At 38.4% G+C, this 17,363-nt stretch overlaps 1 protein-coding gene and 1 pseudogene across 1 annotated transcript; one reads left to right on the top strand and one right to left on the bottom strand.

The window, feature by feature from the left end:
- Window positions 1-2,140: 2,140 nt before the first annotated feature.
- On the top strand, window positions 2,141-3,922 carry LOC149821643 (transcription factor DUO1 pseudogene; annotated as a pseudogene).
- A 700-nt stretch (window positions 3,923-4,622) lies between these two features.
- Window positions 4,623-16,951, bottom strand: LOC149821642 (anaphase-promoting complex subunit 8-like). Its single transcript, XM_089980963.1, has 5 exons — window positions 16,887-16,951; window positions 16,169-16,326; window positions 15,568-15,871; window positions 7,153-8,409; window positions 4,623-5,081 (listed from the first exon to the last, which is right to left on the bottom strand). The coding sequence occupies exons 2-5, from the start codon at window positions 16,258-16,260 to the stop codon at window positions 4,995-4,997; spliced, it is 1,740 nt and encodes a 579-aa protein (XP_089837089.1). The 5' UTR covers window positions 16,261-16,326; window positions 16,887-16,951; the 3' UTR covers window positions 4,623-4,994.
- Between the last annotated feature and the right edge of the window lie 412 nt (window positions 16,952-17,363).

Genomic DNA, 17,363 nt, shown 5'->3' with positions numbered 1-17,363 from the left:
AACGGATCGGTATTGGGTCCAGACCAGAGTCTAATCAGACCCACCATAAGAGAAATCGTACCCAGACCCAATAAGAAATACATTAACCATACTCGGGCCATGCCCAGTAAAATAATATTTTTATCATTTTTACATTGAAAAATTGCAGGTCTTAGTCAAAACTCAGGTCGGGCCCAGGTCTGGTATAAAATTTCACAAACTATACCCGGCTTCATGTATTAATTGGACCTTTGGGTCTGGACCCAGGTCTTAATCGGGTCTTCTTAATTATCACTACACCCTGAGCCTATAGGGTTTAGTTGGAGTCGGGTCCGGGTAAACCCGACCTGTTGACACCCCTAGACAGAATGGATCATTGCTCAAATGTTAGAAAGGTAAAACAATCAGCGCGATCATTAAGCATCATTCACTTGTCTGTTGCTTCTTGGGCATAATGCAATTATACACATAATACTTCGGAACACCAGATTTTAGTTTGTTTTCAATCCTGCAAGGGTGTTTCAAAATTAAGGTAAAATTACATGATGAGCTGATGTGGATTTAAGTTGTGGCAATTTGAAGTGAATTTTGCTACTGGATCATAATCTGCAGTGTTTAAAAGATAATACTTCATAAATGTATTATTTTCTGACCTGAATCTTGACTCTTAAAATACCCAATTCACTACTTTGGACTAAACATCTAAATGTCTTCTTTTTTTCCTTGAATTGCAGTTATCAAGTAGTGGAAAGCATGAGAGTGGGCATGAAGCCCAAAAGAGCCGCTGAAGATGCAATTTTACGAATCTCAAGAAAATACCAGGATTTTGTAGGAGCTGGTTTTGCTGTAAATAGGAGTGATGTGCATGCTGGTGCTTGCTATGGATGGACATTCCAATACTCAGTGAGAGGTCCAAACATGAAAGATGTGGAAGTGTTCACTGTTCTGCCTTTAAGATGAATTGCAGCAAAGCCAATGTTCATAATGAACTCGATTACTATATGCTTCATTTGGAACAATTTGCAAACACACGCCTAGTTAAGTTTAACAAAGCAATTCTTGAAAGTTAGGCTTGTATTTGTAATGTTTCAAAAGTTAGGCATGTGCTTGTAAATAGACCAAAAGTTAGGTGTGTTTTTTGTAAAATTTTCTATTTTCATTGTATCCCCACAGAGTCCAGATCGGGTGCAATATGATTGCACAAAAATTGTGCATTAAGCACCTGATCTCCCTCCATCAGGTCTTGGGCCCCACACCTGACAGGCCTTATCCCCAAGATGGAGGGTGATCAGGTGCTTAATGCACAAATTTTTGTACAATCATATTGCACCTTATCTTTTCACATCCCCACAAGGGCCTCTATACCAGTTCCCGTGAAGTAAAGGCAGAGAAAATGAGCGCAAAAAAGGGGTTAATTGAAAAGCTCCCAGTACGTATTAATGTTAAGAAAGATTGCATTTGCAACAAACAAATGAACAATGAAAAGGAAAGAGATTAAGGGTGCGATCACAACAACGATGGCAGGTCAGTATCCTTCCACCACCATCCCTGAAATTCCAAAGAAAAGAGGCAACATCGCCATCTTTTTCTCATGTTGCAGTAAGAATGCGGGAGATGGCATTTGTTTTCTTGGGCATAAAGTAATGCATGACGCTGAACAAACCCTTCTATCTCGCCAGCATATTCGGGCACCAAATATCACGTTCAGGAAGAGCGAGAAGGAAAGTGGTAAAAATGACTTCAATTTTTACTGACAGTTTAAAGCAATACACCTTTTAAGAGAGAGAGAGAGAGAGAGAGAGAGAGACGTGATGGACGTGGAGGGACAGAGAAAGAGAGAACGGTTTCAAGGACGTGGGAGAGAGAGAGAGAGAGCAGTCTTTTGCTGTTGGAGGAAAACGGTTTAAAAGAAGTGTGGGGAGGGGGGGGGGGGGGGGGGGGTGGGGAGACACCACTTTAAGAAACTTGGAAAAAAAGTTAAAAGTTCGATAGCAAGGTGGCAACTAATAATTCCTTGCCATACATTTGAAATTTGATTGGTTAATTAATTTCGGCTTTATATATAGCAGTTAGATTAGATTAGATAGTTAGATATTTGGGTTTGGACATAGATTTTGTGTTGTTATAGACAGTTGGTTTTCTTCGGTAGATCACTTGGAAGATGATAGAGAGTAGCAGCAATGGTCAGATGGGCACCAAAAGTGCAGATATGGCGCCCCCCATGAGGAAAGGGCCATGGCTTCCTGAGGAAGATGAAGTACTGTTGGAGTACGTCAAGCAATATGGTGCTAGAGATTGGAGCTCCATTCGATCCAAAGGTTTTCTACCACGTACCGGAAAATCTTGCCGGCTGCGTTGGGTTAACAAGCTTAAGCCTGATTTAAAGAGGTACTATCCCCTGCATCCATTACCATTTTCTTCTAAAAGACTCTAGACATCCTCTGTTGGTTTCAAATGACATGCAACTCCAATGCTTATACACCCGCTTGTGTTAGTGTTAATAGTACTTTCGGTATGCTCTGTAAACGGAAGACAGTAGTTAGTGGCATTAATATGGTTGGGACATTAATGTCATAGTTTCTGATAATCTTGTTATATTTATAATATTTCCTTCTTTACGGTCTATTAATTTCATCACTGCTCATCCTTTTATTTTTCTCCCAAAAGAAGTCCTACAAAATTCTGATGATTTAGTATTGGTAACAGGCCTAGAAGTTTAGTAGCATTACTCAGTTTAGCATGGTGTTGTACTAAAAAATGGCAGGGCATGCTTCAATATCACTTGTGAGTGTTAGTTGGGTAGCAGCAACTATTTGTTATATTTTAGTTGTCTGAATTAACAATTCTTGATTAATTACATTATCGTTATCTTGAAAGATCTATCTACAGTCTGGATAGTAGTTACTATTGGAGATCGTGTTTCTATATTGGCATTGTCTTTTCAATTTTGATGATGGGTTACATAACAGTGGGTGTAAATTCTCACCTGAAGAAGAGAGGATAGTGATGGATCTGCAAGCCAAATTCGGTAACAAATGGGCCAGAATTGCTACTTATCTACCTGGTAGGACAGACAATGATGTTAAGAATTTCTGGAGTACAAGACAGAAAAGGCTAGCAAGGATCCTACAAGCTTCAGCACCAGCAGAGGCCCCCACACCGGCTCCAGCTCCAGCACTGGCAGCATTGCCCCACCTGCCTCCCAAACTGGCTACAATGGATGCCAGGGTTATAGATCCGATTGCAAAGATGCGAATTTTTCATGAATTTTCAGTTTTTGAGGTGAGAAAAAATGACGTTTTATTTGCTTTTCTTTATACAATTACATTAAGTTCTTATCCTACCGTTATGCTCACTGGGTTTAGTTTAACAAGAACGAAGAAAATCAGTTCCTTTAAAGTGAACTGCCATTTGGTCATTTTTCAAAATTTGAATTCCTGGTCATCCTTAGGTGCCTCCTCTCAACCCCTTGCCATTCTCGGGCGAACCTCAGAGTGGTCATGCCACAAATCCCACAACTCTCAGCAATGCCGATGTAATCACCATGGTGCCCCTGCCAGATCTGGTCAACGATAATTTCCTCGGTTCAGATGGGAACTTCGATCAGCCCCAAGAGCTCAAGTGTAGCATCCAGAAGGCTGAAGACGACCCAACGATCAGCTACATTCCACAGCCCCCAGTTGGTGTCCAGTTTGTGCCCATAAAGGATGAATTCACTGCCGGATTCTCTGATGACCCTTTTCCAGCAGACATTATCGGCCATGACTCTTTGAACCTCCAACTTAGTTTGCCAATCTTTGATTATAATGAGAACAAAGTATACATCAAGCAAGGAGATGCTGATGATCCTGCAACACCTGACAGTTTCTTCGATGATTTCCCAGCAGATATGTTTGACATTGCAGAACCGGTGCCGACACCTACAGCACTGCCAGATTGGTGAAGTGTAATGCAAGACTGGCAGTCAAAGTAGTGATACTAGCACACTTTGCTCCATTGATCCAACAGTGGTGATGTGTCATGAAATATAGGACCGGTACCATACTTTGCTCTGTGTACAGTTAGTATCTCTTATCCTAGTTTCTTTTGATAATTGGAACAAACACTTACAATCTTGTTGGCCACAGACCCAGTGTTGTAATTTGCTTGTATCATTTACTGCTGGGTCATTTACAGATGAGCCATTTTGTGTTAATTAAGTGAACTACCAAAGTTTGATTTAGTTTGCCAGTCTTGGCAAGAAATAGAAGGAACAAGGAATGAAGTCTAAAACCAAATTCAGGTGAGAGGATTAAAACTAGATGCCTGGCCCAGATCATAACTGAAGACTCAGATCATGCCTCGCCCAGAAAGGAGATAACTAGGAGGTAGTGTTCTTTGACCCATGTCCATTATTTGAGCTTGAGACAAGTCTTCCAACTCCTGCAGTCTAGCTCTCAACCTTCATTTAATTGTTGGATCAATGGCAGAGGATGAACTGCGAGTAAGGATGTAACCGACCTAATTGGGTCCATGTTAAACAGAGTCAAAGTCAGATTCGAACCCAAATTCAGAACCACCAGCCCAACAGCCAAAACCTGAATCTGAAAAAAATGAAAATACTAGATCTGAGCCAGTTCCATTTACGAATATCGGACTCAGTATTTGGATAACATCCAAATTCATTTGCATTCATGCATTGTGTTTGATACATATTAGTCATTAATTACTGCAACATTGAAATGGATTGTGTCGGCAGCTTAGACTTTTTAAAGTTTCTTCTTCATCCACGACCGGCAAACAGGATCGGTAATAAAACCATGTGGGTCTCATCTAAGGAGCCTTCATATCATGGATAAATCTGGATGATGAAGTTCCTCTGGAAGGGGCACTCCAACCTTTTTATATCTTAAAAATCAGATTAAAACAGCCCGGTAAAGAGCATTGATATCAGATCTCAATGAAATTGCAGAAAGTTGCTTCGCTCATCAAAGTAAAGCCGATTTTCATTAGAGCTGATCAAGTGAATGAATAGTTCATGGTATGGATTGATCAACCTCCATTGAAGGAAAACCAGGCTGTGAACTTTTCAATCCCATAAGATCCTTTGCAGTCTCCCTCTCCTAAGTTCACAGTGAGCAAGATCAGGAAAACAATTATTCAAAATATAAAAAAGATTAAACAGGGCATAATCATTATGAACTTCAAGAGTACCAATCATTTCAAAAACATTTGCATTCAAAATTCATAGTTTCCGATTGCAGAAAAGCATTCACATATCAAGGACTAGAAATTTTTAATCTATCTGGCATCACAACCTCAGCTAAAAGGAACCTAATCATTAGAGCCTTAAATTTTAAAGGTAATGATAGAACGTGTTCAATGCATAAAAGGAACCCAAGTCAAAATAATTAGAATGAGACATCCATTGCAAGTTTGTTTGCTAAGTTGAATCATAAAATTTTCAACCATCTTGGAACAAGTTCAAAACCTCCTGATGTTTACTAACTAATTAGAATGTCTTCTCAAAAAACTAATTAGAATATGCAGTATGAAATGCTAGATGAATTTTGCAAGATAGAAGCCTTTGATTTGTTCATCTTCTTAGACAACTTATTGAGAGAAATAGAGAGAGGAACAAAGATTTGCATATGGTTTTTATTGATTTAAATAAGGCTTACGATAGAGCACCTAAGGACGTTCTCTGGTGGACAATGATGAAGAAAGGTGTTTTTCTCAGGTACATTAGTATAATTGACAACCAATTTTCCTATAACGGTTGGGTTACATCAAGAATATGCTTTAAGCCCTTTCCTATTTGCTATAGTGATGGATGAGCTTACGAGATCAATTCAAGAAAATGTGTCGTGGTGTATGTTGTTTGCTGATGATATTGTTTTGATTGATGAGTCTAGAGCTGGGGTTAATGCTAAGTTAGAATTATGGAGACAGACATTGGAAGCAAGAGGTTTTAAGTTGAGTAAGAGTAAGACATAATACATGGAATGTCGATTTAGTAAGCAACGAAGTAGTGATGAGAGTGTAGTGAAGCTTGGTGAGCACGAAATACCGGTGGGTGATTCTTTCAAATATTTGGGATCTATCATTCAAAAGTATGGAGAAATTGATGGAGATGTAAATCATTGGATAAAGGTTGGGTGGATGAAATGGAAGAGTGCAACTGGAGTGTTGTGCGATCGTAGAATGCCATTGCGGTTGAAGGGAAAGTTTTATAGGACGACTATTAGGCCCGCTTTACTATATAGTACGGAATGTTGGGCTGCCAAGAGACATGATATTCAAAAAATGAGTGTAGTTGAGATGCGTATGCTGAGATGGATGTGTGGAAATACAATAAAAGATAAGATTCAGAACGAGGAGATACGTAAGAAGGTAGGCGTTGCACCTATTGAAAATAAGATGAGAGAGAATCGTTTACGGTGGTTTGGACATATTCGACGAAGGCCTAATGATGCTCCAGTTAGAAGGGTGGAGAAATGGGAAAATATATTAGTTAAAAGAGGTCGGGGTAGGCCTAGGAAGACATGGATGGAGGTGATAAGAAAGGATATGAATGCTTTGAACCTCACCGAGGACATGGCATTGGATAGAAATGAATGGAGGAGAAGGATTTATGGAGGAGAAGGATTTATGTGGAAGACCCATAATGATTTTCTTTGTTGGTTCATATCGCCGACCCCAATTGTTTTGGGATGAAGGCGTAGTTGTTGTTGTTGTTGTTGTTGTAGAAGCCTTTGATTTGTTCCAAAGGTGAACTAGCAATACTGTCAAAGTGAAGGAAAGAAAATCTTTTCAGCCACTTGAAAACTGAAACCAGACTTGGCAACTCATATTCAGAGTCAATATGTATGTTCAAATCCACAAGGAACCTAAACAGAGGGAAAGTAGCAGAACTCTTTCACCCTCAGCATTAGCTGGTAAAGATGTCAGTCTGACATCGGCCCTAAGTGGTCAACCGGTATAATGCCGATCAAAGCAGGATCTTGTATTTTCTGGGTGTCTATATAGGCTAAACAAGATGCATGGCCCTCTTTTATGTTGTTTGAAAAATCAATTCCATCTCAAACATTCAGATAATATCAGAAAGAACTGACTTCATAGGAAACAAAAGACAGTTTTAGCAGAACTCCTTCATTTTAAGAACTAACAGAAAGGGAAAAAGAGATAACTAACCGGTCCAGTGTAGTCAAGGAGCCTGGTACAGTATATTTGAGCTTCCTCATGCTTGTTTTGGGATTGGCAGTATTCAGCAAGAAAACTCAGAGCTTTTACCACATTTGGACCCTCTCTTTGTTCTTCTTCCATTCTCTGCAAATCAAGTCTGTAATATGTTGCAGCCTGATCCCGACAACCAAGTTTCTCATGCAGCTCTGCTAGCTTGGACAATGCGATACCTTCTCTCTCATTATAGTTTGCTGCCCGTTTATAACACTTGATTGCTTCTTCAAGCATATTAAGTTGCCCACTTTCATAGCATTGTGCCATTGCAACCCACATACGAGCATCAGTTGGCTGAAGATATGCAGATTTCCTATAATAGTAGAGAGCATAGAAAGGCATTGACATCAATTCATAGGTTTGGCCTAACCCATACCAAGCACGATAATCTCGAACATTTATATCGACAGCCCTCCGATAAGCATCAACAGCTGCAGCAGGATTCTTCATCTCAACATACTCATGTCCCATAAGCGTCCAAGCTGATAAATATTTCCTGTTCAGTCTCAAGGCCCTGCGGAAATATATAACAGCCTTCTCATGTAATCCCTTTAGACTATAATAATTGCCAATGATGCAGCAAGATTCAGGACGGTATTTATCAGTCAAAATTACCCTATGGGCAAGACAACTCAGAGCAGAACAAGACTCTTTTGCATAAAGTACATTTGAGTACACATCCATAGCATCCACTCGATAGGGGTCATTTCTTAGCAGATCATCAAAGATTGCATGTGCTTCATCAAACTCACATAAACTATATTGAGATGTTGCAATCTGAGCTTGAATGTAATCACTGAAGCTGAAGCTTCCTTGTAGATATTCATATTTCTTTAGAGATTCACCATACATCTTCAATTCCAGGTACACACTTGCTAGAAAGAAGTCCTTCATCCAATGGTTTTTTATATTTATATTCACACTATTCAAAATATCAATGGTGGTGCAGAGTGACTGAAGTTCTGACCAAGCATTCCAGTTCCAGGGATAGCCATTTACAGATTCAATGAGGACGGTCCGAGCAAGGTCATCACAGCCTTTCTCACGAAGAACAACACCATATAAATACAACCCAAAAGGATCAACTGAACCATTCTTGCGATGCATGCACAACTCCCGCTCAAGACCAACTAGTTCATGGTTAACAGTAGTACCCTTGCCAAAAGGACCCTCAAGTTCAATCATCTCTTCCTCTTTACGCTTCTCTCCAGCCTAAAGTGGGCAATTAAAAAGAAAACATGCCAAATCGGGTTACAGAAAAACTGAATGACTTAAATTTTTTGACATCACAATATGAAACCATGTAGTGAACACAGATGCTGTTTTAGATCCATATATATCTCTTTGTACATAGAATGATCCGGTACATTCTTAAGTATGAAGTAATAAATGTAATTAACAAAAAGTGGAACAATGTGAGTAGATTATGTTAATAAAACCGAGAATAGGACAAGCAACCCAACCAGCAGAGAAAAGAAATGCTTAAGAGAATAAACAAAAGGAAATAAAAAAGTACTATGACGCATCATTGATAGATAAAGCATCCTGGACATATGCCTCATGATGACTGCAGTTTCATGATGAAATAATATCAGAGAAGCTTGAAATGAAATGGGGATCTTCGAAACACGAACTTTGATTAACAAGAGCAAGTGTCAAGAATGACACTAAAGCATAACCCTTAAAAAGGGTATAACTGGAAACAAAATAAAAATAAAAATGTATTCTTTATTGATATGAAAAACCAATTGCTTAAGAAGCATTGGAGTAAAATACAAGAGGGGCTGCACCCCTTTATATACACAGCTGAAAGAGGACTCAATAGAGCTGTTGGGCACAGTCCAACAGCTCTATTTAGAGCTGTTGGAATGTGTCAGTCCAACAGCTCTATTGCTAGTCAAGTCTGGACAGTACTTGACTAGCAACAGTCATTCTAGTTCAAACTGAACTAGATGACATAAAGACAAAAAATAAAAATAAAGGAAAAAAAATACAGAAAAGAAAGAAATTAAAAATGTATTTATATATATATAATAATATAATATTATTATATATACATATATGTACAGTTTTACATTTTAACACTCCCCCTCAAACTTACGGTACAATGAGCGAAAGTTTGTCTAAGAGAAAGTGAAATCGGGGAGCAGCGAGAGGCTTTGTAAAGAGGTCTGCTAACTGATATTCTGAAGTGACATATGGCAGATCAATTATCCCGTGTAGATATTCCTCTCTGACGTAGTGACAATCCATTTCGATGTGTTTGGTGCGTTCGTGGAATGTTCTGTTACTGGCAATGTAGATCGCACTTTTGTTGTCACAACACATTTGTGAAGCCTTTGTTGCTTCAACTCCCATGTCAGCAAGCAGTCGTCGGAGCCAAACTACTTCCATGGTCGTGGTTGCCATGGCTCTGTATTCAGCTTCGGTGGATGAGAGAGATACCTTCTGCTGCTTTTTACACCTCCACGAGATTAATGATTCCCCTAAAAAGACACAAAAGCCAGTGGTTGAGTGTCTGTTATTGGGATCACCTCCCCAATCAGCATCAGTATATGCAATTAAATCAAGAGAAGAGGAGGAAGATAAGAAAAGTCCTCGTGAAAGAGAGGACTTGATGTATCTGATAATACGCATGACTGCTCCCATATGAACAGAAGTAGGATCATGTTGAAATTGACTTGCTGTATGAACAGCATGTGCTATATCTGGTCTGGTAATGGATAGATAGGAAAGTGCCCCGACAAGCTGTCTGTAAGGAGTAGGGTCTGCAAGAAGTTCTCCATCATCAATCTTCATTTTAACATTAACAACTTCTGGAGTGTCAACTTTCTTATCATCAGTAATACCAGACCTGAAAACAATATCAAAAGCAAATTTAGTCTGAGATAATAAATATCCTCTAGGAGAATAAGCAACTTCAATGCCTAAAAAATATCTCAACAAGCCCAAATCAGTCATTTCAAAATGAGATTTAAGAAGTGTTTTGATTGTTTCAACTCCCTGTTTATCGCTTCCGGTGATGATCATATCATCCACATAGAGAAGAAGCACAATGATCCCTGCATCAGAATTCTTAATAAACAAAGCAGTGTCAGTTAAACAGAATTGAAAACCAATATCAATCATAACACGACTAAACCTATCATACCAAGCTTTTGGTGCTTGTTTAAGTCCATAAAGAGCTTTTTCTAAGCGAAGGACTTTACCCGGAATACTTAGACCAGGAGGGGGTTCCATATATACTTCTTCAACTAGCTTTCCATTTAAAAAAGCATTTTTGACATCCATTTGAAAAATAAACCATTTTTTGATAGAAGCTAAGGCAATTAAGGTTCGGACAGTAGTCATACGAGCCACCGGAGCAAAGGTTTCTTCATAATCAATCCCATATTCTTGGGCATAACCTTTGGCTACTAAACGGGCTTTATATCTTTCAAGAGTACCATCACTCTTGGTTTTAATTTTATAAACCCATCGACATCCTATAGTTTTCTTCCCTGGAGGAAGATCTTGAATATTCCATGTAGAAGCTTTTTCAAGTGCATCTAATTCAACTTTCATGGCTTCTATCCATTTGATATCATTTTTTGCTTGAAAATATGTGGATGGTTCTTCATATGAGTGAATTAATGCAATAACTGCCCTATATGTGGGTGAGAAAGACTCGTATGATACAAACTTTTCTGGAGGCCTCGAGATTCGGGATGATTGTCTAGTTGGAATGTTAGAATATTTCTCAAGTGCACATGGAGTATTAGACTCTTGTCGCCTGGAATATTGAATACTAGTATCTCTATGAACTTCTTCATTTTCAACATTAAGATCAATAATTCTTGGATCATCATCAAAGTTACAATCAAGGTCATATTCATCAGATGTTGATGTTAGATCTAGCAAAAAGGAGTACTCAGTGACGTCTTTTAATTTTCTAAAATCAAAGAAGCTCTCCTTTTCAAGAAAGGAAACATTTCTAGACACATATAGTTTATTATTTTTGAAGTCAAAACATCTATAACCTTTCTGGTTTTCAGCATATCCTAAAAAGGCACAGGGAATCGCACGAGGGGAAAGTTTATCATTTTTGTCAGTAAATATGAAACATTTGCACCCAAATATTCTTAATCTAGAGTAGTCTGGAGAAATGTTCATAAGTTTTTCAATGGGAGTGATATTTTGTAACGAAGAAGATGGCATCCTATTAATGAGATAGGTGGCAGTTAAGGCAGCTTCTGCCCAAAAGTCTTTAGGGACTTGATTTGCTATTAATAAAGTTCTAGTGGTTTCTATAATATGGCGATGTTTTCGTTCTGCCAGTCCATTTTGTTGAGGTGTATAAGGACAAGATCTTTGATGTGTGATGCCATGCAATTTAAGATAATTTTGAAAATCTGTGGATAAAAACTCTCCCCCTGAATCTGTGCAAAAAATAGTAATATCATTTTGAAATTTGTTTTTAACCATATTATGAAAAGTTTGAAAGTATGAAAATACTTCAGACTTATGTTTGAGAAAGTACATCCACGTATGTCGGGAGAAATCATCGACAAAAATAACATAGTAAACAAATCCTCCTTTAGAAATTACTGGTGCAGGACCCCAAACATCCGAGTGTATTAATTCAAGTGGTCTTGAAGAGAAAAAGGTTCTGTTCTGAAATGGTAATCTTTTCATTTTGCCGAGAATACAATCTTTACAATCAAATGATTCAGAGTTACAAAATTTCCCTAGATTTGGAAAATGTTGGATTTTGGCTATATGTGGGTGACCAAGTCTCTTATGCCACAGTTCCAACTCTATTTTTTGAATATTATAACAAAAAGCTTTCTTCGGCATTTCCAAAAAATCCATGTAATAGAGTCCTCCTTCTCTATGGCCTTCCCCAATCAGCTTGCCTGACTGGCGATCCTGTACCCAACAACCATGAGAAGAAAAAGAAATATTACACCCATAATCAGAAATTTGAGATACAGATAAAAGATTTAAATTTAATTTGGGAACATGTCTAATTTCTGGAATAAAAAAATTTTTTGTTTTATAAATTTTTTCAAAATTTCCTATTCCTTCTATTTCAAGAGAAGTCCCATCAGCAGTAAAGACCTTTGACACACTTGTTTTATTTTTAATACATTTGGATAGACTTTGATTATTTGGGGTCATATGAAAAGATGCACCAGAGTCAAGAAGCCAAGAAATTTTACCTAAATCAGAAAAAGATGAGGCTGCTGCGCTGGTTGAAGCTTCAGATGAGGAAGAGGCACCTTTGATGAGAGGCTGAAGGATCTCCATTAGTTGGGCCAGGGAAACTGGTGCATCCTGATCTTTAGGCTCTGATCCAACAATTGCAGCTCTTTTTTCTCTCAGCTCCTTAAGTTTGGGACATTGTGGCCTGTAGTGTCCCGGTTCATGACAGTGATGACAAATAACTTTCTTCTTATCATAGTCACCATTTTGTCGGTTAAAGTGAGGAGGCCTATATGATCGAACATGATTCCCTGGTCTAGACACGGCTAAAACGGAATCATCTTCAATTTTTAAAGAACCTTTCAGGAGACGATTTTCTTCCATTGTTAACTCTTCAATAGTTTCAACAATAGAAGGAATTTTTCCCCGGTGAAGTAGGGTCGATTTAGTGGTTTCAAATTCCGGCCTTAATCCAGTGATAAACTGGTAAAAATGTTCAACATCGAGTTGTTTCTGACGAAGCTCGATGTCTTCGGCACAATGCCACTTTGGTTCTAAAAGGGAAAGTTCTTCCCAAAGTTCGGACAACCCATTGTAATATTCACGAATAGTTTTGTCTCCTTGTGTCATCATTCGAACTTTTTCTTGGAGGTTGCACACGTGTGCAATATCTTTAAGGGAATACATATTCTTAAGGTATTCCCATGCCTTATCGGCATGATCAAATTTGGCAAGACTTGAGCATTTTTTAATGTCAACTCTATTGATAAGCCATGACATTATCTTCGCATGAGATATTCTCCATTCTTTCCATTTCTTCTCGTATGAGGCAATAGCCTTGATTTTCTCTTCTTCCGATAGAGGGACGTCTTTATCTCCCTCCTTTTTAGTAAGAGATAGCTTAGGTTCCGAATCGGAACCATCCACAATCCCCCATAAGCCTTTTCCCCATATATGGTGCTTCATAATTGAAGCCCATGTTACATAGTTCGTATCGCTTAGTTTCATAGGCATGATGGTGACTTTATCATTGTCATCCATCGATTACAAGGAGAGAAAGAATAGGGATAGAAGAGAAACAAGAAGGAAAATGAGAAAGAAAGAAAAAAAAACAATACAACAAGATGTGAAATATTCTCCAATGAAGTGATAAAACACTTCTCTTCAAGTGGCGAACACTTTTGCAAACGGGCACGGAAACCGAGGCAGCTTTTCCTCAAGATTTAGTACTTCCGCGGCTTTGATACCATGAAATGAAATGGGGATCTTCGAAACACGAGCTTTGATTAACAAGAGCAAGTGTCAAGAATGACACTAAAGCATAACCCTTAAAAAGGGTATAACTGGAAACAAAATAAAAATAAAAATGTATTCTTTATTGATATGAAAAACCAATTGCTTAAGAAGCATTGGAGTAAAATACAAGAGGGGCTGCACCCCTTTATATACACAGCTGAAAGAGGACTCAATAGAGTTGTTGGGCACAGTCCAACAGCTCTATTTAGAGCTGTTGGAATGTGTCAGTCCAACAGCTCTATTAAGAGCTGTTGGACTGTGTCAGTCCAACAGCTCTATTGCTAGTCAAGTCTGGACAGGACTTGACTAGCAACAGTCATTCTAGTTCAAACTGAACTAGATGACATAAAGACAAAAAATAAAAATAAAGGAAAAAAAATACAGAAAAGAAAGAAATTAAAAATGTATTTATATATATAATAATATAATATTATTATATATACATATATGTACAGTTTTACATTTTAACAAAGCTTAACTCCTTTGTGTGACAATGATGCAGGACCAGGACCAGAGGCAGTGAATAAAGTTCTGCTTCTTCTTAACATGACATAATGGATCTTAAAGGAAATATATAGGAGTAGATAGCATAGAGAAATGTACAGACAAACAAAATACGCTCTCCATTGTGAGCATTAACAGGCTCCAGCATGTTGACACAATGGAGCTTATTAGGCAACTATTCAATTTGATAAATTATTGTTATGGACCTGACAGTGATGCATCTTTTTTCTTGCCCTAGAAGTTCCTTGCTTTTCCCTGACAACATTGATCTGGTGCATGAAAATTGAAAGTCAAATTCTCCAGAGGCTATGCCACAATACACATCTGAATGTGTACAATGGGTGGAAAATACATGTTCGATTGCTCTTCAAAACATATATGAAACTTGACAAATTTTAGAATTTGAGATGCGCCTTCCATTCTTGAGCAGTGTTTAATTGTTTATCAAAACAGCATCCTCAAACTATTTTAGATAAAGATGACCCTCGTATAAATGAACTGTTGCTTAATTGTGCAGTTAAATAGTCGAATGAATGACACTTGGTCAAAAAGATGGACAATAAACATCCAGTCTAAGCAGGCATGTGAAAAGCATCAACAAAATGCTCTTATCTAAAAATATGGAAAAGAGGCATTTTTTCTGTACAGTTCTTGTTGCCGTACAAACATGTCTCATTAGATATGTACAGAAGGCTTCAAGAAAGACACGTCTCATTAGATAGCTTCCCCTGTATGGTCCCCCGTATCCTAAGGACAGGCATCCCTAATGTAAACTTTCTCATATTGGTTTCCCAAGAATGTCCAACTCATTTCAATAGGCTTTCAAAAATGATCCTGAGCCCACTTATTTCCCAGTATTTTGCCAAACACTGAATCTTTTAACTACTTTTAGGACCCTCACTTCTCACTTCCAATCTAACGCTTGCTCTAACAACTATAAGAACCTTGATTACCACTTTTGCAATCTAAAGCTTGCTCTAGCAACTCTGTTCAAGCAACAGTGCTTCCTCAATCTGTACTAAAAGACAATAGCAAGCATGATCCCCATCAAATCTAGAACAGGTGGCCTAGTTAAATTCTTGGCATGTCCAATCTACAGCATGAATTACAAAATCCACTTTAGAGGACAAAAGAAGTAAAAGAGGATTGCAGACTTGGTAGGTGAATTGAAACCAAGAATGTTGACCCGATCCACCAAGAGTTAGAGCCAACAGTATCTGATTCAAGTGATTTCAATAAACAATTACATTTAAAATAACTATCTTCCTAGTCCATTAAATACTTCCATGTTGAAGAAACCAAAAACATATACAAATTTCAAGAAAACAAAGACCGTAAAAAATTCTGTTTTCACACATCCAAACACTAAATTGATAACAAGCATACCAGATAAAGAGCGTAACCACGCAGAAACATAGCTTTCTTCCCTGTATGATCTCTAAGGACATGTGCAGCTCGCCTGTACTCTCTTGAATCAAAATAAGCTTTTGCCAGCAAGTAGTAGTCATTTTCAATCTCCTCTTCCACAAGAATGGGTGTACCCGCATAAGACATGGCACTGGAAGGAGTGGAGAAAACCTCACTGGCCCTGAAGCGGTGCTTTATGCTCGAACCCCCTCGATGAGATCGGTGCTGCAAAGGAGTTGATTTTCCATGATCTGGCTCCAGCCCTATTAATTGCTCTGCTGCCCTATCAAAGTCGAAGTTCACATTTAATTTAAAAAAATAAGGAAAAAAAGAATGTGCATACACAGGAATTCTTATTCACGATCTTTCATACTTTAGTTTAGTAATTATACTTTTTTTGAGAAGAAGTTTAGTAATTATACAAACAAGTACAGATTCCCATGATCTACAAATGAATGAAAATTACTTAACTCACGCTCAATATCACGATGAAATCAAATGAATGAATACCACAACTAAATGCAAAAAACATAAAGAAAACAGCAAGAACAACAAGAGAGCACAAGGATTCCGCTGATACCATTTTGCTGCAGAGTAGAGACATCGATCTCCAAGTTGACGGATTGCAGTACGAAGCTCGTTTCTGTACGTGTCTCTAGAACTTGTCGCCATTTATATCGCGCTTGTTGGGGCAGATTTCGAATGGGTTCCTTAAAACCCACTTTGTCACGTTAAGCACTAAGCAAGAACTCATGGAAATTAATAAACCAACAAAAAATAGGCGAATTTTTTTACAACCTATCCAGAAAAACTTATAAATGAACAAATACGAGTTGCAAGATTCCAAAAAGAGTACAAAAAGACAAAATGAACGCAAGACAAAAAGAGAAAACCCTAAAACAACATGATCGCATAAGACGTATACACCACAAAGTGAGCGAAAAACAGAACCTAAACCCAATCGAAGCGAAACGCAATCACAGATTCAGTTTAACCAAACACGATTAAGCGCGCAGATGATGGAACTAAGCAAGAAATCTCTGAGATCCATCGACTCCAGATCTCGAACAAATGAAGCCATCGACGATATCAAAGCAAATCAAACGGGAACAAAAAACAAGAAATACGGTTCTCTCGGTGCGTAATTTGCGATCGAAAATCGAGAATTGTGAAAGGGTTCCAGAAAATGCTACTTTAATGGGTATTGGAAAAAGATTAAACAATAATCTGAACCAGATTTCTTGAAATTTTCATGGAAGGGTGGGGAAAAAATATGAAAAAAAGGAGAAATAGTTCACCTCTCGTGCCTCCGAAGAACGCCAATGAAAGGGTCGGAGATTAGGGTTTGCCACGCAGACGAGTTTCTGAGATGGAAGGAGGGAAGGTTGGGTTTCGTTATGAATGGCGGGAAGTGGGGTCGCAGTGGATTCGGATCAGGATCTTACCGATTCAGATCCAACCAAATCTGGATTATTTACTGGGTCCAGTCTCGGACTGTTTCGGGTTACGACTCATTTAGGGCGAGTCACTAGTCAAAGGCACTTCACACTCTGTCAGAGTTGAAGTTGCCTTAACCGCGCTGGCTTTGCTTTTTGTACTTACGATCGTTGTCATGGCAGCATAAACCTCTCTAGGCTTACCTCTTACTCTTTAGGAATCGCAAAGGGTGATGCCCATGAGATTTGTGTTGGGTTCCGCCTTGGCACAAACAATGAACACAAGGAAGGCATACCTGATGCCGTCATCGGTGAACCAAGATCAGTGGCTAACGGTGG

The sequence above is a fragment of the Nuphar pumila genome, chromosome 11 (genome assembly GCF_984573655.1).
Source record: "Nuphar pumila chromosome 11, dmNupPumi1.hap1.1, whole genome shotgun sequence".
Classification (NCBI taxonomy): Eukaryota; Viridiplantae; Streptophyta; class Magnoliopsida; order Nymphaeales; family Nymphaeaceae; genus Nuphar; species Nuphar pumila.
This window is presented reverse-complemented; position numbering and strand designations above follow the sequence as displayed.